General features: G+C 41.7%; 2 protein-coding genes across 6 annotated transcripts in view; one reads left to right on the top strand and one right to left on the bottom strand.

Annotated features, from left to right (window-relative positions):
* The window catches only part of FANCL (FA complementation group L), a 188,751-nt gene extending 183,976 nt beyond the window's left edge, over positions 1-4,775 (top strand). Inside the window, exons 13-14 of the mRNA XM_077486052.1 lie at positions 2,530-2,601; positions 4,286-4,775. Coding sequence (XP_077342178.1) covers positions 2,530-2,601; positions 4,286-4,321 — 108 coding nt within the window. The 3' untranslated portion in view covers positions 4,322-4,775. The remainder of the gene's footprint in view (positions 1-2,529; positions 2,602-4,285) is intronic.
* VRK2 (VRK serine/threonine kinase 2) overlaps positions 1,667-23,593 on the bottom strand; it is a 188,848-nt gene continuing 166,921 nt past the window's right edge. For 4 of the 5 annotated variants that reach the window (XM_077486047.1, XM_077486050.1, XM_077486048.1 and 1 more), the window contains 3 exons: positions 16,443-16,550; positions 12,759-12,914; positions 1,667-4,690 (listed from right to left, as the gene is read on the bottom strand). In XM_077486047.1, the coding sequence (XP_077342173.1) occupies positions 4,364-4,690; positions 12,759-12,914; positions 16,443-16,550 (591 nt within the window). In that variant the 3' untranslated portion in view covers positions 1,667-4,363. The remainder of the gene's footprint in view (positions 4,691-12,758; positions 12,915-16,442; positions 16,551-23,593) is intronic. The other variant, XM_077486051.1, reaches the window with a different exon arrangement.

Raw genomic sequence — 23,593 nt, 5'->3', positions numbered from 1 at the left:
TTATTCCTCTGCATGGTGTAAAAGGCTGTTTGATCCTGTATGCACAGATCTTCTGCTTCTTCCACTGACTCCAAAACTTGTCAGAATAATACAGTTACTGGGGTCAGGCTGCACATGCTCAGTTTGGGGTGTATTGCTAGAGTGCGTGTGATCAACACTGTCCAGACAGAGGGTTAGGGGTCCATGATCCTGATAAGACTGCTCAGTGCAGTATGAAAACTCCTCTTACAAGCTTTAACCAGGAACTGATAGACGTCACAAGGCGGCTATATACTGCTGCTGAGAAATGGTATTTAGTAGTTCGTACTAAAACTATTACATTTCCCTGTTCTGTGTACTGTGGGAGACCAGATATTTAATTTACCAAAGGTGTTAAAGTGGTTGTATACTCAATTTTTTAACTTTTACCTACAGGAAAGCCTATAATAAGGCTTACCTGTAGGTAAAAAAAATATCTCCTAAACCTGTACGGTTTAGGAGATATTCCCCTCGGTATGCGCCGCTGACTGCAGCGGCGCATGCGCACAAGCGGATTCTCGGCCTGAAAATCCGGCAGTGGCCGGCCGGAATGAAATCTCCCGCGCGCATGCGCGGGAGTGACGATATCGCGGCTCCGGCCACTCACATCGCCAGAGCCGCGATACCCGTAAGAAACGCAGAGGGAGCATGTCAGCTCCCTCGGCGTGGATCGGGCCAGATGTTGGGGCCTCGTTCTAAGGTAAGTGTTTCATAATGAGCTAGTATGCGGTGCATACTAGCTCATTATGCCTTTTGCTTTGCAGGTGTTAAAAAATAAATAAATAAAAATTTGCGGGTTTACTACCGCTTTAATGCATATATTTACTGCATGCATGTTATATTGGTATTGTGTGTAAAAGTTAATTTTCTAATATTATTTCACTGATTTGCGTTCTTAAAACTGTTGCTGGTATTAGAGGTTGTAAACCCAATAAATAAATAAAAAAAAATAAAAAAAACCCCTGTAAGACAAAGGGATAATGAACTAGTATGCATTGCATACCATCTCATGAAGAAATACTCGCCTTAGAATGAAGCCCTGCAGTGGCGCCAACACACCGCTGATTCGGTTGACCTCTTCCATGGCGTTTCTTTCGGGTTCACAAGCTCCGGCGCTGTGATTAGCCAGAGCCGTGATGAGGTCACACCCGTGCGGGTCACGGCACAGAGTCCCGACAAAAACAGCACAAGTGGCTGTTCCTTCAGGGGGCATGCGTCGATTATGTCATGAGCGGCGTATATAGTAAATATGTCCTAAACGGTGCACGTTTAAGAGATATTTACAGTACCTACAGGTAAGCCTTATAGGCTTAGCTATAGGTACACTTACACAAGACTTTACTTCCTCTTTAATGAGGTTCTACAAGGTGAATATCAAGGAGGATATATTATCTATATATATATAATGTGCATTACATGGAGAAAAAAAACATTCCATACCAATGTGGTATTTATCGGAAAAGATTATCAAAATGTTCAGTTACAAATTGATCTGTTAGATGTCATGTGCAATTAAGATTCAATAAAACACATTTATTTATTTTTTGTAAATTGGCACTATTGTGTGTGTTTCACTTACATAAAGTAACTATAGAGTGTGGTTATGCCTGGAGTGGAAAAAAACGTGTCACACAATGAGAGAAATAAGTTTCTTCAGGAGCTTTTATTATATCTGGGTCAGCAATACAAAGGAACAAGTGTTCTGATGGCAATAAGAAAGCAAGTTTGTATTTCATTTGAGATGGGAGCAAACGGTGCAGGAATATTTTAAAAAGGAGTGATTTTAATGGAAAAAAAACACATCTCACTCACATCAAGCAAAGTATCTTAGGGCACAGGGATTGTCCGAAGATCAGCGTGACAAGTAGCCACAAAGTTTAAAGATTGTGGCCGGGTTGTGTCTGCTGCCACTGAGAAGCCTTGCAGAGATGAGGAAATTCTGTGCAGTAGGGGCAATACGTTCCAGGGCTCTGCCCCTTTTATTAAGCTTGCTTGCTATGGTCTCAGCAGGTGCTGACATTTGGTGTAAGGAAGGAATGGAAAGCCTTAGCTTTGTGAGTAAAGCAAAGCAGCAGTGGACTTGTTTTCCTGGTCCTTTCAACCGTGTCAATTAAACCTGCTTCACAAGTGCAGCAAGGCTGGATGGGACCCTAAAACACTACAAATGTCAAAATTTGAGTAGGTCCAGTGCGCCAGTTCTGGCTTTACACCGGACAGCCCGATGGTGATCTTCAAACTCTGGGGCTCCTTGGCACATTTGATCTGTGGATACTTCCTATGCCCTAAAATGCTTACCCATGAGTAAGATCGTTTTATTTTTTAGTTTTAAAATGACTCCTTTTTAACATAACAGGTCACGACATGCAATGCACATTAAAACACCTTGAAAACTTGCAGATTTAGGCTATATTATTTGGTATCGTTATTGCTGAAATGCGTGATCAATATTTGTAATAAATCTACTAGAAGTTGACTCTTGAGTTGTGTTTTTTTTTCTTTTTGTCTCTTTAGTGGTTAAACTCATTGCCCTCAAGCAGACAGAGCTTTAATATTATATATGGAGAATGTCCTTACTGCAGCAAGGTAAGCAAATTTTTATGTTTATATGAGCTCCCATGTTTTTCCTTTATAAAAAAAAGGGGGGGGCGTGATCCAAAGAAATAATGCTTTTTGTGATTTTTTTTTCTTTTAATTCTATAAATCAGCGTATACAGCAAGCTGCTAGTGTTCATTTCCAAAGCAGAAGCCAGTTTGTTACAGTGATCATTGACTGAAATGTGAACAATTCACATATTTTGGCTTTGTTTGCATGTGTGTCAGTTTACAGTTACTGTAAAGCACTGGCTGCTTCTGCTCCACTATTTTAACATAAAAAAAAATTTGAGGGGATTTCGTAGATGGTTTACTGCTTCCTTTAGACTTCAATAGGCTGCAACAGGCACAAGGTACATGTATCTGTTGGAAACCGGCATGAAGGCGCACTCCCTCCCCAGCCAATGCGCTTATCACACTGACAGGCGCATAGCCCGGGTTTTCCTACAAGGGTGGCAGAGCCAAATGGAGAACTAAGAGACTAGTTCATCAGGTCTGCCTTGCCTTTGACAGGGCACACCAATTGGTGGATCCCTCAGCTGCTCTTCAGGCTGAAATTGGCTTTGGATTCTGCCCACTGTCAATCAAAAGTAAAGCAGACCTGATGGGGAACTGTTCTCTCAGTTCCATCCATCAGGTGATGTGGCCCTAGTTTCTGATCATTCCCCCCATCAGGTTCACCCCCAATAACACAAGTAATTTCTTAAATATGGAAATTGCCATATTTGGGTAATAAGATTATCAGTATCCCCAGCCCCCTTAGTTTACATTGAGCATTGGACCAGGGAATTTCTGTTCAACAGCTGAACAAGGCTGGGCAGAAAGCTGTCACGTCCATGACATGCTCCACTATGAGCACTGGCGTACCTCTTTACACCAACTCAGGGCTGGTTTTAACTACACCCAGTTTCCTAATCTGTGTACTGGTGGTAATTCTTTAAGAATCTGCTGCAGCCTTTAGCTTCAAGTGGCGCTAAAACTACCTACATTTGGTGCATATGTCAATATTAAAACTTTTTGTTTTGGCTAAAATAGGGAAGGGTGTGCCATGTTTTTACTGCTGTCTGAAGTATCACTAAGAGATTGCCCTTCACTTCTAGTCCGATTACTATTTGGGCAATCGAATAGGAAGTAAGGGGAAACCCCAATAGGGCCAAAGTCAGCAATAATACAGTTTTATAGTACAACAGAGCAAGGCTAGAACACTGTAATTTTTTTTAGGGTGACTGTGTCCCTCCCTTCACGGTGGCCTTTTCATTGCAGGTTTCCTGATGGTGACAACAGTGGACCATGACTGCATAACACATGTTACAATGGCCACTTGTAGTCTCCATCAGAAGACCATGCAACGACATAGAAACACAGCTGAGAGACAAGGACAGAGAATATTATCAGCCCATAACAAAGTGTCAGGATAGCAGGATCACCAGGGTTTATTTATTGAAAGCTGCAGATTTAAGAATATTAAAACTAACATTGACATGTTAAAAGCACATATACTTTATTCAAATTATTGTGTTTACATATACTAGAAAGAGAATTAAGCTGACCATTTCCATATGTACAAAAAATACAATACCAATACCTTTTATTTTTTGAATTTAGTACGATTGTATACATTGGGATTTAATAGTAAAAGTGCATTAAAACTGACTCTACATTTTTTGTTTTGTAGCCCATCACTCTGAAGCTGCTTAACAAGACATTCTGAATCTTTATTCGGCCGGATAAGAAACACACATTTAATGGTTTATTACAAGCTATATATTGCACAGTAGATCATTAGTATAAGGACTGGAATTGCAAGTCCATATTTATAGATATCTTTCCAATTCTGGTGCTGGGAATTGGGGTCCTCTAAAGGAACTTCCCTTTCTTCCCAGTAGGACTTGCCTTTCCAGTACTGTCGCTGAGAATTGGGGTTCTTTAAAGGAACTTCCCAGGAGGTCTTGCCTTTGCATCGGGGCTTAGAATCGGGGTCCTCTAAGGGTGCTTCCCAGCAGGTTTTGGCTTTTTGATTAATAGGTTTTCTGGTGAGAGAAAGTTCGTAGTTGGGTGAAGTGTGACCATTGTCTGTTCCCTGAATAAAAATAAAACAGTTAAATATGACACTGCATTTTTTATGTAAAATGTTTACAATACATTAAAGCTGTAACAATACTGTACATGTAGTGCTGGCCTCATTACTGGAAGTAGATGACCGAAGTAACCATGTTCCCATTATTTCTCTAACTTCACATTGCACACAATAGGAGACTTATAACTAGATTTGCTGTGATCCCAGTCTTTCATTCATAAGAGCCATTTAAAGTGTATGTCAGGACAAAAAAAAAAAAAAATGCAGTACATCTCTACAATTATATGTACATTTCCCTATATTCGATATATAAAAACTGAGCATTCATTGAGACAACAGCAAGTGAACAGGACAGCTCTGAATACCTAACAGCATCAAACATTAATTTTTTGTTAGTGCTTATTGAACAGATAAAATATACAACTGAAAGTGTTTTGTTATAACATCCCTCCTGGTCTATAGTGGAATGATGGCCACAGCGGGGATCAGTTATCCTGACTGGGCCTCATATGACAACCAGCAGGATAAGCCGCCCGTGCGTGGCAATCAGTGGGGTGGTGTGTTGGTCTGACATACAGCATCTCCAATCTAGGTAAAGAGCCTATGATGTAGGCTCAGTACCACGTGATCAGCTGTGTCCAATGACAGCTGATCACAAGGTAACCAGGAAGTGCTGTTTATCGGCTTTCCTCCATTTGCACCGACAAGGCGTGGGTAGAGGAATACCGACCAGCGGCTCTCCTGACAAGGGGCGGTGTGCGCTGATAATCAGCTCATTATCAGTGCAGACCCATCAACTATGCCCAGTAATGTCAATCAGTGCCCACATGTGATGCCCATCATTGCCACATATTAGTGCTCATCAATGAAGGAGAAAACCTATTTATCTAACATTTTATAACAGAAACAAAGAAAAAAAATTTTTTCTCAAAAGTTTCTAAAACAACTATTTGTTTTTTATTTCGTTCATCGACGGGCACAGCGCCTCCTTAATCTTGACCATTGGGTTATATTGCCTCCACAGGAGTAGAATTATGCAGAACAATAAACACCTGGATGTGCCCATGGGCTGTCCTCGGTCAGTCTATAAACCCCCCTCCCTGCTCTAGGTATTCAGCTTATTTCGGTCTAGTCAGGACCTAGCTCCTTGCTGGGATTTTTTGATCCTAGCAAATTTCTTTTTTTCTTTCTTCCATGTATTTTCTCCTGGAAGATCTACAATCAAGTGCCGGGCTGAGCGACGGGCTGGAAAATCTAGATCCAGTGGTCTCCCCAGTCCAGCCAGCGAGCACGTGCAGACCGCAGCTATGCACTAGGTTGGCCTCGATAGACAGAGGCTGGCCCGCAATTTAAACGTCTAGCAGGGTCGCATACGAACGTGCTCTGGTCCGAGTCGTAGCGGTCCCTTGGCCAACAGCCCCCCCACTTCAGTGGCGAGGAGTTCTGTCGGGAGGGTCACCCGCACCATGGATCGGTAAGTACAGTCCCCCCTCTCCTCCTTTGTGCTGTTTGGGGTGGACATGGGTACCCTCCAGGGATGGTCGGACCTGCCTGCAGGATCCCTCCTACCATCCTAAAGTCCCTTGGTTAAGCTGGGCTTCCCAGCTTAACTTCCCACCAGCCTGCATTCAACCAAATAACCTGTCTAACAGTATGTGTTAAAAGCAGGGGTTTAGTCTGCACACATTTGCAAATGCATGCGTAAGCCACAGAGCCTCATCAAGGTACCCTGGACTTTTTTCGATCGTTTGTAGAGAATTCAGATCGGACAAAGTGCCACGCATGCTCAGATCAAATTACGAGACCAAAGCTATTGGCTACTAGCCGCAACGTAGTCCCGTCGCAACAAACGAACGCCATCAAGTTCTGAAGGATCCGCTTTTCCAACAACTTTGTCCGACCGTGTATATGCAACACCAGTTTCGGAAAAAATCCGACGGATTTTGCTGTCTGAATGTCCGACCGTGTTTACGGGGGCTGAAACAGGTCATTTGGTTGTCTGCGGGCTGGTGGTAAGTTAAGCTTGGTTTTTCCCTTGGATTTATCCTTGCTCTTGTTTATACATGTTAGCCTTCTAATGCTTCTTACTGTGATAGCCAGCTATAGATGAGGGCGAGTGGCTTCTTTTTTTGTATCACAGACTGTGGTCTATTCTATTAAGGGTTGGGTTCCTCCTTTCCCTGTCACGGCGCATTCTATTCGAGCGCTTAGTACTTCTTGGGCCTTCCATCATCAATCGTCAATATCACAGGTTTGCAAGGCGGCCGCTTGGTCGTCAGTGCATACCTTCACAAAATTCTATAAAGTAGATATTTTAGCATCTGCGGATGCTTCCTTTGGCCGCAAGGTTTTGCGGGCTTCTGTTTAAAGAAGGGGTTTTTTTCTTTAAAAATGTTTACTTCAGATTGGCCTCTTGTGACCCGGTTAAGGCTCCTGTGTCCTGGTTAGGGCTTTTGTGTTTATCCTTGGGTTATTTTGCCCACCCCCTCATTTTTTTTCTTTGGAACTGATTTTGGACATCTCAGTAGTCAAGATTAACCACTTAAGGACCGCGGCATGGCAATGTACATGCTCGCCTTCCAGCGGGTGGGGGGTCCGATCGGACCCCCTCCCGCTGGATGAGGTGGTCTGTTTCGCTGCAGGAGCGATCCAGGATGAGGGGATGGCCGTTGGTTTCTGGCCATCCCCTCTCGATCGCTCCTGGCGAATGAGAAGCCTCCCCCGCTGTGTATAGTAAACACAGGCAGGGAGGAAGTGATGTCATTCTCCTCGGGGCGGTCTTATTGACCGGACTACGAGGAGAACAGTGAAAGTAAGTGTGCACCAACACTACACTGACATGTAGGCACACAAACCCTTATAGCATCAGGGCACCCACCATTTATTACCCAATAAAGGTTTAACTTCCTGATCACCCGGCGGGTGATATCAATTAGGTTTTAGGGTCTGGGTCTGCATCGCCCCAGGCAGCACTAGGTTAGTGCCAGTACCGCTAACACCCACGCGCAAAGCATAAACCTCCCGTAGTGGTATAGAATCTGAACAGATCAATATCTGACTGATCAGATCTATACTAGCGTCCCCAGCAGTTTAGGGTTCCAAAAAAACGCATTGTTAGCGGGATCAGCCCAGATACCTGCTAGCACCTGCGTTTTGCCCCTCCGCACAGCCCACCCAAGTGCAGTATCGATCGATCACTGTCACTTACAAAACACTAAACGCATAACTGCAGCGTTCGCAGAGTCAGGCCTGATCCCTGCGATCGCTAACAGTTTTTTTGGTAGCGTTTTATATTTTAATCCGGAATCCAGTGCTTGGTTTTCAGGGTCCAGTACGTGGCTAGGCTCCCAAAAAGTCCCCCACATGCGGTATCCCCGTACTCGGGAGAAGCAGCAGAATTTATTTTGGGGTGTAATTTCACTTATGCCCATAGCATGTGTGAGCAATATATCATTTAGCGACAACTTTGTGCAAAAAAAAATTTTTTTTAATATTCCTGCAACTTGTGGCAAAATATAAAATATTTCATGGACTCAACATGCCTCTCAGTAAATAGCTTGGGGTGTCTACTTTCCAAAATGGGGTCTTTTTGGGGGGAGAGGGGGGGGTTGTGCTATTTTGGCATTTTATGGCCTTCGAAACTGTGATAGGTAGTGAGGAGTGAAATCAAAATTTTGCACCCTTAGAAATCTTGAAGGCATTGATTGGTTTTTGGGGTGCCGTACGCGGCTAAACTCCCAAAAAGTCCCACATATGTGGTATCCCCGTACTCAGCAGAAGCAGCAGAATATATTTTGGGGTGCAATTCCACATATAACTATGGCATGTGTGAGCAATATATCATTTAGTGACAACTTTTTGTAAACTTTTTTTCTTTTTGTGTCATTATTCAATCACTTGGGACAAAAATTTTTTTTCAATGAGCTCAACATGCCCCTCAGCAATTTCCTTGGGGTGTCTACTTTCCAAAATGGGGTCATTTGGGGGGGGGGTTGTACTGCCCTGCCATTTTAGCACCTGAAGAAATGAGATAGGCAGTCATAAATTAAAAGCTATGTAAATTCCAGAAAATGTACTCTAGTTTGTAGACGCTATAACTTTTGCGCAAACCAATAAATATACGCTTATTGACATTTTTTTTACTAAAGACATGTGGCTGAATAAATTTTGCCCTAAATGTATGACTAAAATTGAGTTTATTCGATTTTTTCTTATAACAAAAAGTAGAAAATATCTTTTTTTTCTCGAAATTTTCGGTCTTTTTCCATTTATATCGCAAAAAATTAAAATCGCAGAGGCAATCAAATACCATCAAAAGAAAGCTCTATTTGTGGGAAGAAAAGGACGCAAATTTCGTTTGGGTACAACATTGCATGACCACGCAATTACCAGTTAAAGCAGTACAGTGCGAAATTGTAAAAAGACCTCTGGTCTTTAGGCTGACAATTGGTCCGGGGCTGAAGTGGTTAAGGAGGCGCTTTGTCCGTCGAACAAAAGAGGAAATGGATTTTACGGTGAGTACAAAAATCCCATTTGTCTGAGTTCATAGACACAGCACCCACCCCTCTATGGAGTTTTTGATACTTCTATTACTGCTTGCTACTAAACTGAATCCTTGGAGCAGGGAGGGGACTATATACTGACTGAGGATAGCCCATGGGCGTAGCCAGGTGGTTTTTGTTCTGCCTAGTTCTAATCCAATGGTCAAGATTAAGGAGGCGCTGTGTCCCTTCGATGAACTCAGAAATGGATTTCAGAATTTTGTATCACTACTTTATTTGTAGCGTAAAAAAATAAAAAAGCCAGTGGGGATCAAATACCACCAAAAGAAAGCATTCCATGTAAGTACGCATTTGTCATTCAAAATGCAACATCGCTGAAAAATGGCCTGGGCAGGAAAGGGGAGAAGTGCTCAGTTTTGAAGTGGTTAACAAAGGAACAATGTACTTCCTGTCTCAGAATGTAGGCAGCACACTGTCTCATGTAGGGCCTACTGTACTCCACTGTGAACAGAATTTTAGGTAGAAGACAATTTTGGTGGAACATAAGGCGGTTAAGTAAGGAATAAATGGGAAATTGCAAGCCTGAGTGCAGCTTCATGGATTGGTTGACTCCTCAACTGAGCCTTGGGGACTGCATCCCTCAGAGAGACACATTTTGCTTCCTCTTGGCCTGCTTTTCGGATGGCACCTGGGCTCCCACATAAAACAGCACAGTAACCCTTGAAAGCTTTCTGTGTTCAACAGCCCGCAGTGCCTAGCACAGAAGGCTTCATCCTTCCCTCTCACCAACAGGAAAGGTCAGGAGTACCCTCTTTGGGGAACAATTTACACCACACATGGCAATTATGAGAGCAGGTCAGACGGGGCTACAAACTAGAGTTTCAGACTCTGACTCCTCCCTTCATTCTTTTGCATTTACCTTCTTCCTCACTAAGAAGAGTGCATCTCTTGCTGCTATTCAGCAGGCCTTTGCTGAGGGAGGGTTATTTCTTAAATCCTGAATGAGAAATAATTCAAGAGCTTCTACTTGAAGCTGTTCACAGTTCCTAAGGCAAATGGAGGCACTCTGGATCTGAAATCTTAACTTGTCCCTGCAGGCTCAATGGTTCTGCACAGAATGGGCTAGGTAGGTTATTGTCGCCTGCCTCCTTCTTGGCCTTTGTGGACATCAGGGATGCTTACTTGGACATTCCTAACTTCTTATCAGCAACACGATCTGCATTTTGCAGTGGGTGCCTGGCATCACCAATCTGTCACCCTTCCCTTAGGTCTGTGCATGGTACCTTGGATCTTCATTAAAAGGTGTTTGCCCTGGTCCCTACTTCTCCATTCTCTGGGAATACATGTTGTAGGGTACCTGGACAATGTCTTGGTAAAGGACCAGTCATCCCTAACTCTCTCAATCAAAATCCAGCAGACCCTACCAAGGTTCAGTTGAATCCTCAACCAACTCACAAATTATAGTACCTGGGCCTGCCATTAGGCATGACCCTCTCCAGGATCTCTCTCTCCCACAACAAACTTCTGTCCCTGCCAGTTTCTCTCCAGACCATTGCAACTCAACAGCTTGCAGCATGGTACAAACAATTGGACCACCCAATGCATCTGAGCTACAAGGCCAGTCTTTCCCTGATGTGGTGAATTTCCAACCTGAATCTGTAATTAGGGAGACAAATTAAATAAATTATTTCTCCTTTGAAGCTGGAAGTTCTCAACAGATGACAGCCTATCGGATGCCATTTTTGTGCTCGAGACTTGGTCATCAAAATAAACTTTTCTTCCCATTAATATCCTGAAACACAGGGCAATTCTCTTGTCCAGGTGCACGTTCCCAGCGTTCTTGACCCGGAAAAATTAGCTCTCCACACAAAAGCTGCAGATGCATTCAGATTAAAAAAACAAACTTGACAGGTTTGTCACCAAGTCCCGAAACCCTTTAGCGACTGTGGAGATCAGTTCAACCTGTAATTTATCTTTCCTCCTTTACAGTATTCTGGTATTTCTCATTGCCCCAAACTAGTCACAGGGGGATATGGTGCTCAAGCTTTCAGGAGACAGTTTCAGATCACCCAGACGTTCAGTCCCAAGGACCAATCCACCATCCTGTTTCTAAGGGACAGGGGCCTATCAGATTTGGTTATCCCTACCCTTTTGAAGGGTAGGAAGTAGACTTCTTGCAAAACCATACCTGAAAGGCATACTTTGCATAGTGCAAGGCTAGAAAATTCTATCCTAGGAAGTATTTTGTGGAAAATATGCGATCCTTTCTCCAGTCTGGTCTGGACCAACATCTGGCTTTGCGTACCATCAAAGGGCATATCTCAGCCCTGGCATCTTATTGTTTAATTAAGGCTTTGTGAAGGGTTTCTCACACACACACACACACACACACACATATATATATATATTTCTTCCCTAGTACCTTCCTCTGTGACTTCATGGGATCTTAACCTGGTTCTTGCTACCCGTCAAACCTGTTAGGATATTCTCTTGTTTGACCTCACTCAAAACGTGGCCTGTTTTGCTATCTCCTCAGTGCAGAGTCTCTGAGTTAGCAGCCTTATCCTATACAGAGCTTTTCATGGTGTCCCAAGGTTGTCCTGAACTCCTCTTTTCTCCCTAAGTTGGTTTTCTCATTCCACCTTTATCAGGACTTTGCCCTCCCCTCCTTAGGTCCTGCTCCACTGTCTCAACGTAGTGCATACTGTGAGTTTGCCTCTCAGCTACAGCTTCTTTCTGGCAATAGGATTTCTTGAAATTCATTCCCAAGGATTCCTGCAGGGCTCATCATGGCTGGGTGGACCCGAAGAGTCATCGTTCAAGCCTATGGTCTGAAGGATAGAGCTCATCCATTCCCTGTAAAGGTGCACCAGTTCTACCGGATCCATTAGTGCTTCATGGGCATTTGGCATCTGTTTCTTAGTTTTCAAAGGCTGCCATCTGCTCTTCTGTTCAAATATTTTATTTTTAAGTTGTACCAGGTATGTTCAGGCATCCTCTGATTTGACTTTTTAGTGTAAGGTGATGGAAATCTGCTCTGAGACCTTTTTTACCCATTTTTATTTTCTTTTTATGTGGACCTGTTAGCAATGTTTGCTGTGTTGCCCACCCCTTAAACTTGACTGCCTTTGGATGTCCTGCGATTAAGACTAAAAGGATCCTGTACTGTATGATTAAGAAAATAAAACTTTTGACCTACCAGTAAAATTATTTTCTTGCAGTACAGGGCAGAGGTCCCCCCTCTCTGTTCCTTATAATCTCCCTATTGCTTTGCTATAAAATTGAGACTTGCTGTGAGTGGGAAAGGTTATCTACAGGATGTCCCTGCAGCTTCTTTGCCACTGTCCAATCACCTGAAGGTAAGCTGCATGTAGCCTATGGTTAAGACTGATTCTGTGTCCTGTACTTCAAGAAAATTATTTTACTGGCAAGTAAAAAATCCTATTTTTAGAGGGAGTGGGGGCTAGTAAGCCTGTGCAAATTAGCATGCCCTAATTGATTTATAAAACATTTTGCAGCACAATTAAAAACAAAAATTACGCTGCACATTTTTTCTTTGGTAGACTTACTTTTGGTGCCTGAATACCAACAGCTTCTCTTTGCCAATGCAAGGGACTTATTCTTTTCACATTACCACCTTTTCCGTAGTCGTTATTGCCAACAGAATGTGTCTGATGTTCATCATGGCCGTTAAACAAGTCTAATCCTTTTGTTTTCATAACCTGCTGAATAAAACTTTGTGAGGAAATACGTTCCAATAGGTAAAAATGAAGCAATTAGGACGATAAAAAAAAAAAAAAAAAACTCCAAACACCTATTTTTCAGCATTGTGCCATAAAGTTTTCATAAACCATCTTTTTCTGAACCTGTGGCAAAGCTTTGTACCTGGAGATCCTGCCACTAACAGAGATTGCTGTTGCAGGTGAACACCGCTTAAGCATTATACAATTTTCTTGTTCAATTTCCTTTAGATTTACTTTTAACTATGTAGTGCAAGGGCCTGCCTGATTGCATACAAGTTGAACGTCTTTAGGTTTGACCTCATATTATATGGTTTTGGTAAATCTAAAGGGAAATTGTATACTGTATGGCCAGCCTTAAGATACTGCCCAACTGTCAACCTGTGGTGTGTGCTCCTTCAGTTGTCCATTGGGCTGCCTATCAGGTATATTAACTAGGCAACCCGATGGCCAACTGACAGATGTAGGCTGACAGCACTGCTGCAAATTGTGAGGCAATGGCCTAGCATTGACAACATGCAACTGGAAATGCTGTTACTGACAAGATCTCCAGGTAAGAAACTGTTCGACAGATTTGCAAAATATTTTTTTTTTCTTAAAAAATCTATATATAGTGGGGCACTATACCAAACATTGAAAAATTATGTGGTGTTTACATATGCTTTTATGCTATTTATTTAAAATGCCTTACTTTTTGTTTCTTCTATGACCTTAGCCTACCTTTTATATTAACCTCCTGCAGCCCCCCTGCACAGTGGCATTAAGGGCCCATTCATACTAGTGGTGCTATCTGATGAGCGATCGGATCACTCTTTAGACAGGCAGTGAGGAGGTGTTTGTATTGCCACATCACTGCCTGCTTTAACCCATTGAAGCCTGTGGTTGTAGAGTGCTTGCAGCACAGCCCCATTCACTTCAATGGGTCAAGTTTGGCAGGCGGCTCACCTGCCAAAAAAGCAACAGAGAGTGCAATTCTTGCCACAATGTATCATGGCTGTGGCATGTGTACACCTCCAGCCTCTGCCTGGCCATCTAAAATGTGGCGTGGTGGGGGAACAGTGTTTTACTACCCACTCAACTGCTAGTGTGAACAAGCCCTTAGACTTTTGTTTAAGATTGGTAGAGTAGGGAAGGTCCTAAAACATTCAATTTATATTTTGCGGCCTCATTTATTTCTTGTCCAGGAAACATGACAGAAGTAAGAGGAAATCTCACAAAGTAAGGGATTATTCTTTTTGAGACAATCACCACCAAAACAAATGTCCCCATTGCAAGATTTACCCTTCATTCCTGTTCTGGTAACACCACCAGCAGGAACACAGACATTTAAAAAAATTCTAAAGAAAAAATAGTTTGGCTATACATACCTACTAAAGGCAAATCCAATTTGCACTGCAAGTGCACTTGGAAGTGCAGTCGGTGTAGATCTGAGGGGGGCATGCAAGGAAAAGAAAAAATAGCATTTTTGCTTGTAGATGATCGGACGATAAAATTAGCAGAGCTTCCCGACATTTCAGGTCCTCCCCTCAAATTTACAGCGACTGCACTTCCAAGTGAACTTGTGGTGCAGAGTGGATTTGCCTTTAGTAAATAAACCCCATTATCTCTCCAGTTAGCTGAATCTCAGGGATCAAAGTTTAGCTGCTAATGCTATGCTACATGGTAAGTGCAAGAAGGCTAAGTAATGTGTAAGTACAACACATCTATTTACTTCTCAAAGAGATCACAGTAGTCGCCCCACTCCAGAAGGTTGATGCCATCATTCAGGCATCATCCAAGATCTGCATCTACTTCCTGGATTAAAATGCTGACCCAAGGATGGTGCATTTTTGTAAGATGTTATTGGGTAAGTGTATACAGGTTGCTTCAGCTTAGCCCCCTGCTGTATTCTTGCTCTCTGCCATAAAGGAAACTAGTTTCAGTAATCACAAGGGGAGGGGAGACTGCAGAAATATTTGATTTTTGCATGCAGCAGATTTTTTTATTTATTTTTTAAATACAAAGACATTGAGACACCAATTTACCAATGAAGCTGAGAATGTTCACACAAAATGTGGCATAATTAATTTTAATTATCCAATCCTGTGACAGAAAATCCCTATGTACTGATTCACCTGTACAGGATTAGAGAATTGCACTTTGCTAAAGCTCAATGGCTATTGAACTGCTTTTTAATGCTTTTCTTCAATTACTGTGAATTCCTGGTATGTCACACTATACAGTAACATACATGCCAACATGTAAACATACTGATATGGCTTAACTTTAAGAAGATTTTAAACTATAGTGTTTTGTTCAATTCCACTGTTATGCACATTCTATAGCTAGGAGAGGTAGAACAGATGAAACCATGTAAAATGGCAGTTCGTAGGTGGCATTCATTCTATAGTGTTTTGTGAATGTGCACATAATCGCATGTTTTTGTGCGTGTTTACAAAATGTGTTTTTTGGGTCCCTATTTGGTGCTCCTGGCCCCTCCGTCCTGTTGAGTGTCCCCACAGCAAGCAGTTTGCTATAGGGGCACCCGAACCACAACTTCATGTGTTCATTCAGACGCAGAGCTGTGGACCCACCCCCTTTCTCTCCTCATTGGCTGACTGACTTTGAAAGCAGTGGGAGCCAATGGCACCATGCTGCTGTCTCAGCCAAATAGTAGGGGAGTCCCGGGCACCCGAGACACTTCTAGATCTAGATAGGACTCAGTTAAGTATTAGGGGGGTTGCTGCACACAGAAGTGTTTTTTTTTATCTTAATGCATAGAATACATTAAGATAAAAAAAAACTTCAGCCTTTACAACCACTTTAAGCTCCAGGTTGGAGTGAAACACGTTGGGGGGTAACCTGGTTGGAGCCCAGGCTGAAGCTCTCATACACCACCTTACAGGGTTTTGCAGTGATGTGCGACTTCTGAGACTTCCTTTCCCTACTAGATGTGTGGTACTGGGAGGAGCTCTGTTCTTGTCGGGACTCCTAGTAGTGCATACAGGAGGACCTGGTGGAGCCTTGAGCGTCACCTGTAATTTTTGTCGTCGGGCACAAGACTGTTTGTTTCTCGTGCTTGCAGTGACATTTGTGGTTAATGGCACCCTGAAGCAGAAATGCATTTTTGATCCAAAAAAAAAAAAAGTGAAATTTTACACAGTTAAAAACCATAGACGCTTAAAAGAGGTGCATGAACTACTTTGGTTCACATCGGGCAGCCCTATAGAAATGAATGGGCTGCCCTATGAGTGTAGTGTGGAAGGGTGCAAGAAAAAAAAGTAAATGGGGCCTTAATGCAGGATATGTTTGCACATTTCCTTCAGATTTCTAGTCTCATCCTTCCCAATGTAGAAGATGGGATATCTGTCTTGCAATAAAGTAAAATAAAGACAGGCGTTAAAAAGAGAAAGGGCCCCCTATTATTGGTTGGGAAAAAGGGGCAGAGCTGGGGACCTCAAAAGACAGACAAAGCCAGTACCATGATTAAACCCACCATAATCTATATATATTTGTTACTTCAACACAAACTACCTTTGGTGTTTTCTGTAACCGAGGTGGTCTTGGTGAATTCCGTTTCAGCTGTATGCTTTGGTCTTCTCCATCAAGGACTTTATACTCTTGTGGTTTTAGCTCTTCAATCTACGTACACAACATAATGACAGATTCAATTTGAAACAATATTAGTAGTGCCCAAAACAAGAGGGTTACTTTGTAAAACCATGTTAGCAATCAAATACTACACACTGTCTAGTATATATGTAAGATAAAAGGAACATTTTTTTCATTAATTTTTTTGCCGTGTTCATTGAAGCTCATTAATATATAATAACCTCAACCGATACTGAGAAAAGCTTAAAGGGAACCTGTCAGTACAGACAAATGGGGGCTGCGACTGCAAACTTCTCTTCAATCTTGTTTTACAATTTAGTCACAGGCCTGGAGCAAGCACACAGCTAGTAAATGTCAGGAGACCTGATATGCTCATATTTGTTCAGGTTGCTGACTCATTATAGCAGTAAACAGAGAGGATAAATAAGACTAGACTCCACTGGTGAAATAGAGTCAGCAGGTATATGTCCCTTGTACATTCTTTTGTTCAGGAAAAAAAAAAAAGACAGTTTCTATAGGCAACATCGTACATTTGTGAGGTCAGGCACTAATGTTGGACAAGAAGGCCTGGCTCACAGTCTCCACTCTAATTCATCCCAGAGGTGCTCTATCGGGTGGATGCCAGTCAAGTTCCCCCACCCCAAACTTACTCATCCAGGTCTCTATGGACCTTGATTTGTGCACTGGTCCAACTCATTTGGTGGAGGGGGTTATGGTGTTGGGTTGTTTTTCAGGGTTTGGGCTCAGCCCCTTAGTTTCAGTGAAGGGAACTCTTAAGGTTTCAGCATACCAAGACATTTTAGACAATTTCATGCTCCCAGCTTTGTTGTAAGAGTTTGGGGATGGCCCCTTCCTGTTCCAACATGACTGCGCACCAGTGTACAAAGTAAGGTCCATAAAGACATAGTTGTGAGAGTTTGGAGTGAAGGAACTTGACTGGCCTGCACAGAGCCCTCACTTCAACCTGATAGAACACCTTTGGGATGAATTAAAGAGGAGACTGCAAGCCAGACCTCATCCAACATCAGTGCCTGACCTTACAAATGCGCTTCTGAAAGAACAGTCAACCATTCCCAAAGACACACTCCTAAACCTTGTGTACAGCCCTATGGACTAAGACTGGGATGCCATTAAAATTCAAATGTGTGTAAAGGCAGGTGTCACAATACTTTTGAAACTGTAATGTAAATATAATGTACATTATTTAATGTATCATGTTTAACCACTTCAGCCCCGGGGAGGATTTACCCCCTTCCTGACCAGGCCATTTTTTGCAATATGGCACTTTAACTGACAATTGCATGGTTATGTGACATTGTACCCAAACAAAATTGACGTCCTTTTTCCCCCACAAATAGAGCTTTCTTTTAGTGGTATTTGATCACCTCTGCGGTTTTTATTTTTTGCGCTATAAAGACTGACAATTTTTAAAAGAAAACACTATTTTTTACTTTTTGCAAAAAAAAAATCCCCAAATTCTAAAAAAAATAAAATGTCTTCCTCCCTTTAGACCGATATATATTCCTCTACATATTTATGGTATAAAAAAAATTAAAAATTAAATCACAATAAGCGATATATTGATTGGTTTGTGCAAAAGTTATAGCGTCTACAAAATAGAGGATAGATTTATGGCATTTTTATTATTTTTTTTAATGGCGGTGATCTGCAATTTTTATTGATATTGTGGCAAACAGATCAGACACTTTTTTTGGGACCAGTGACGTTTATACAGCTAAAAATAGCCACTGATTACTGTATAAATGTCACTGGCAGGGAAGGAGTTAGCACTAGGGGGCGATCAAGGGGTTAAATGTGTTCTAACTGTAGGAGGGATGGAACTGCCTGGGGGGAGGAGACCGATAAGTGTTCCTAAATACTAAGAACACATGATCTGTCTTCTCTCCTCTGCCAGAACGTGGATTTGTGTTTTACACACACAGATCCTCGTTCTGGCTGTCAGGAGTGATCACGGGTGGCCAGCAAACATCATGGCTCCCGGCTCCTTCGTACAGTGGCGGCCACGCGCACCCCCTATACCCCTTAAAGCGGCCGCCGTACAGCTACAGCAATTCGTGGAGGGGAGCCAAGTCGGCAATTGGTTAAACAATAAATAGGATCAGGAAGGAAGTGACCTCAAGTGTCACACAACATCAGAGTCCGATAGTCACAAAAGTAAGAACAGCCTTAGCCCGGCTCTATCCAGGCCACACCCCTGATGTGCGTAACCCCGCCCACAGAGCTTACAACGCAGTGGCTGGTGTGAGCCGTTGATGTTTTTTTTTTTTCACTGTAAAGCAAGAAGTGTAATGCAGGCCATACATTGGCAGAATACCAAACAAATTTTCTTTTTAAAATCAGAACTTGTGTGTGTTTTGTGATCTGATGGTGCCATCCTTGATTTACGAATTTGATCAACAAAGCCTTCAAACTCACCTCCTGTTGCTACAGAAAATAATTTTCAAGGCCGGGATACTTTTTTTCTTTCCATGAATTTTGTTTTCTTGTGCGCTTCTTTTTCGATTTATATTTTTAGCATGATTCTCCCATCATTAATTAGAAAATTGTTAGCTTTTCAAAAAATTTCCAACATGCCTGATCATTCAAATGTGATGGGCGCACGAAAATCAGCCATTGCTTGTTATCAAGGGCTCACTCTTTGGACGTACGCAGATAATTCATGCATTTACTTACTTACTTAACCAGGAATTCATCTGCCCTTATCTCAGGCATGCAAGCAGGAGACCATTCTTAGCTGAGAAAGCTACCCCTCCAGATAAAGAGAAAAAAAATGCCCATGAAGACTCCTAGGATGTATGAATGTATGGCATTATTTTGGTCTAGGCTAGAAACCAGGAAGCAACTTGGGAAACTTAAAACAAAAAGTTTAACCACTTTAAGACCACCCACCGCACATATACCGAGGCAGGGCGGCTCTATTGCGCGAAACGACGTACCTGTAATAGATACAGGGTGCACAAGTGCCCGGCACCGCGGCTCAGTAGCCGATGCTCGTGCCTGGCGGCCACAATGTACGCCAGCCGCCTGCTATCGCTCTTCACAAGGCAGATCCCCGTTCTGATGGGGGGGGGAGAGAGATCAGCTGTTCCTAGTGATCAGGGACAGCGATCTCTCTCTACTCCCAATCAGTCCATCCCCCCCCCCCCCGACAGTTAGAAAGCACCTCCCTATGGAGCACTTAACCCTTTGATCACTACTAGTGTTAACCCTTTCCCTATCAGTATCATTTATACAGTGATCAGTGCATTTTTATAGCACTGATTGTTGTATTGGTGTCACTGGTCACCAAAAAGTGTCACTTAGGGTCAGATTTGTCCCCGCCATTACTAGTAAAACAATGAAAAAAAAAAATAAAGTCCCAAAATATTTCCCCCATTTTGTAGACACTATAACTTTTAAGCAACCCAATCAATATACGCTTATTGGGATTTTTATTTTTTTTACCAAAAATATGCACAATATATATTGGCCTAAACTGATGAATTTTTTATTTTATTTTTTTTTTACGCTTTTTTTATTGGATATGTATAACAAAAAGTAAAATATATTGAGTTTTTTTTCCAAATTTTTTCTTTTTTTTGTTTATAGCGAATAAAATAAAAACTGCAAAGCTGATCCAATACCACTAAAAGAAAGCTCTATTTGTGGGTAAAAAAAAGACACCAATTTTAATTGGGTACAGCATCGCACGTCTGTGTAATTGTCAGTTAAAGTAACGCAGTAAATGGCCTGGTCATTAAGGGGGTAACTCCATCTGGGGCTGAAGTGCTTAAAATAAGTGAATATACCTTCCTATGGCATCTATTTACTAACAATAGCAGCATAAGGATTCAAAATAGTTAACCACTTAAGCCCCGGACCATTTGGCTGGTCAAAGCCCAGAGTGTTTTTTGCAATTCGCCAAACAAAATTGACATCCTTTTTTTCCCCACAAATAGAGCTTTCTTTCGGTGGTATTTGTTCAACTCTGCGTTTTTTTTTTTTTGTGCTATAAACAAAAAATAGCGAAAATTTAGGAAAAAAACAAATTTTTTTTGCTTTAATAAATATCCCCCAAAAATATAAAAACACATTTTTTTCCCTCTCGAAACATATTCTTCTACATATTTTTGGTATAAAAAAAAATCGCAATAAGCATTTAATTGGTTTGCGCAAAAGTTATAGCGTTTACAAAATAGGGGATAGTTTTATTACTTTTTTTATTAGTAATGGCGGCGATCAGCAATTTTTATTGGGACTGTGACATTATGGCGGACAGATCAAACACTTTTGGTGCAATTTTGGAACCCATTCACATTTATACAGCGATCAGTGCAATTAAAAATGCATTGATTACTGCATAAATGTGACTGGCAGTGAAGGGGTTAACCACTAGGTGGCGCTGTAGGGGTTAAGTGTGTCCTAGGGAGTGATTCTAACTGTGGGGGGGAGGGGCTACGTGTGTGACAACACTGATCACCGCTCCCAATTACAGGGAGCTGTTATCCGTGACAGTGTCACTAGGCAAAGTAATGTAAACCAGCATTTTCCCATTCTTCCTTTCCCGTGAGACGATCGTGGGTATCCCCGCGGCCATCGAGTCCGTGTGAACTGTGATCCCGCTCAGGAAGCCCCTGGCAGGCGTGCATTCAACCCGCCCCTTAAAGGGCAACATACAGGTACGTGATTCTGCCTGTACATGCAGTCGGGAAGCGGTTAATGTTAATTTAGAGATTTATTTCCACTTTAAGTTAGGAAGTCTGTAAACGGGCAGAATAAATAGGACACAAAAAGGCCTAACAATTTATATTAGTGATGAAACAAATTGTACTGTATATGTATGTATAGATATGTTTTATATATTCCATTGACAAGTTATGAAAAGGGGCTTTGAGAACCTCTAGAAAACGACATCTCAGCTGTACTAAAACTTAAATTAAAAAAAACCTGTTCCCATGCTAGGTTACATTTCTACCACTTCAACAAAATGTTTAACAATATTGGTTGTATTGCATTTCCAGTTTTACATTCCTTGTGCCTCCTCTGGACTTTGTGTCCCCTGCTACAATAAAATGTAATTGTATCAGAAGAGAAAGGTGACAATCGGGAGATCATGCAAAAATTACATATTCTCAATAGTGGCTAATTAGCCATGCAAAAACCTCCTCAAACAGATATTCATTTCTATTAGGAATGATTACTATGCAAGCCTACAGATGTCAATACCACAGTCATTCAAATTCTTCTTCCCCTACTAATTGAAGGTTGTAAAGCTCCAGTGCCAAGGTTTCTTTCCAAAGAGCTAATTTATGACTAGGAGGATATTTTATGTCTTCAGTCTAAGCAGCTTAAAACACAGCAAATCAGAACCATCTGTGTACTGATGCTTGAATCACCGTTTATCTATCAGCCCATCATTCTTCTTGGTGTGCACCCTGCATTCTTGGCTGCTGTGCACTATCCCGTGGCCAAATTTCATAAGATATATTAAAAATTTAAGGCATCTTGACCCTTCCACATTGCAAGTGCGCTGGATGAAAAAAAAGTCGTCCTTCTGCACAAGATATGTTTGAAAAAGGTCACTGGCTCGGGCTTTTAATTATGCTAAGCAGAAATGACAGAAAAGCGGAACACTAAATTCAGATTTTTTTCAGTGAGGAAGGAAAATGCTAATTTACACTCTTAAGTAAATGTTTTTATTAAAAAGAGGGCCAACTATAACCACTATTTGCATTTCAAATGGCTATACAGCATAACCCTCAATACAATTTCAGTATATAAACTGAGAAAATTGAGTACTGTCCATGATACTTTTTTTATTTGCACTAACATACAATTTTTCAGGACAAGCTTTCGGGGTATGTCCTCTTCTTCAAGGTCCAAGCAGTACTGATTTACACATTTTTAAGCAGAATGGAAAAAAAATATAAAAAATAAAAACACATCTCTGAGGGAAAGGAGATGTTTTTTTTTGTTTGTTTTTTTCCATTCTGCTTAAAATGTGTAAATCAGTACTGCTTGGACCCCCGAAAGCTTGTCCTGAAAAATTGTATGTTAGTGCAAATAAAAAAAGTATCACGGACAGCACTCAATTTTCTCTGTCACAATTGCACTAATACAGCTACAATCACATCAAGTAGTATATAAACCAAAACTACCCACTTTTCTATGAAAAAATTAAATAAAATTATTATATATATAAAATCTATATCATGCCACTGAGGGGGACACACACAAATATCAAGTAAAACTATATACAACAGACATAACTTTATGACCATCAACCTAATATTTTTAGAGTAGGTGCCCCCTTTGTTAAAGCAGACGTAAACCCATCCATAAAACAGTTTCATTTCCGGCATTTAACACTCCCATTGGTTGTGCTCTCAACCAAACTGTCAAACCATCCAATGGCTGGTGTCATAATTGGTCACATGTGCAGCATCATGGCAGTTGTAGATTAAACAGAGGGAAAGATAGCAACTGCATTGGCTGAAAACGATAGGGGGGGTTTACTTACACTTTGACCCATCGAAACATGGATACAATCAGACCTCTGAAGGTGTTCTGTGGTATCTGGCACCAAGCCGTCATTAGAAGATCCTTTAAGCTCTGTGCGGGTTAGTTGCGCTTTCCCTTTAGACTTCATTTATGCCCCGCAGAGTTGGTGCACTTTCAGAAAGTGCATCAAAACGCCTGCATGCAACTGTTATCAAGGAATTGTTTCTTTGAAGGTATGTACTTGGTCACCAACAATGTTTAGGTAATTGGTACGTCTCAAATAACATCCCCATGAATGGCAGAATCAAGGGTTCCCAGCAGGACACTGCTCAGAGCATCATACTGCCGCTTCCAGTTTGCTTTCTTCTTGACGTCATCTCTTCATCAGGTACGCAACGCACACACACCCAGCCATCCACATGATGTAAAATAAATTGTGATTCATCAAGACCAGGCCACCTTCCTCCAGTTGTCCGTGGTTAAATTCTGATTATGCAACCTCATACACAACAAACTGCAATGCCCATTTTTTCTGCTTTCAACACATCATCAGGGACATGTTTACTTGCTGC

The sequence above is a fragment of the Lithobates pipiens genome, unplaced genomic scaffold (assembly GCF_037356315.1).
Source record: "Lithobates pipiens isolate NorthernLeopardFrog02 unplaced genomic scaffold, aLitPip1_a1.2 Scaffold_18, whole genome shotgun sequence".
Lineage (NCBI taxonomy): Eukaryota > Metazoa > Chordata > Amphibia > Anura > Ranidae > Lithobates > Lithobates pipiens.
Note: the sequence above shows the minus strand (reverse complement) of the source record. Positions and strands in the feature narration are given on the sequence as shown.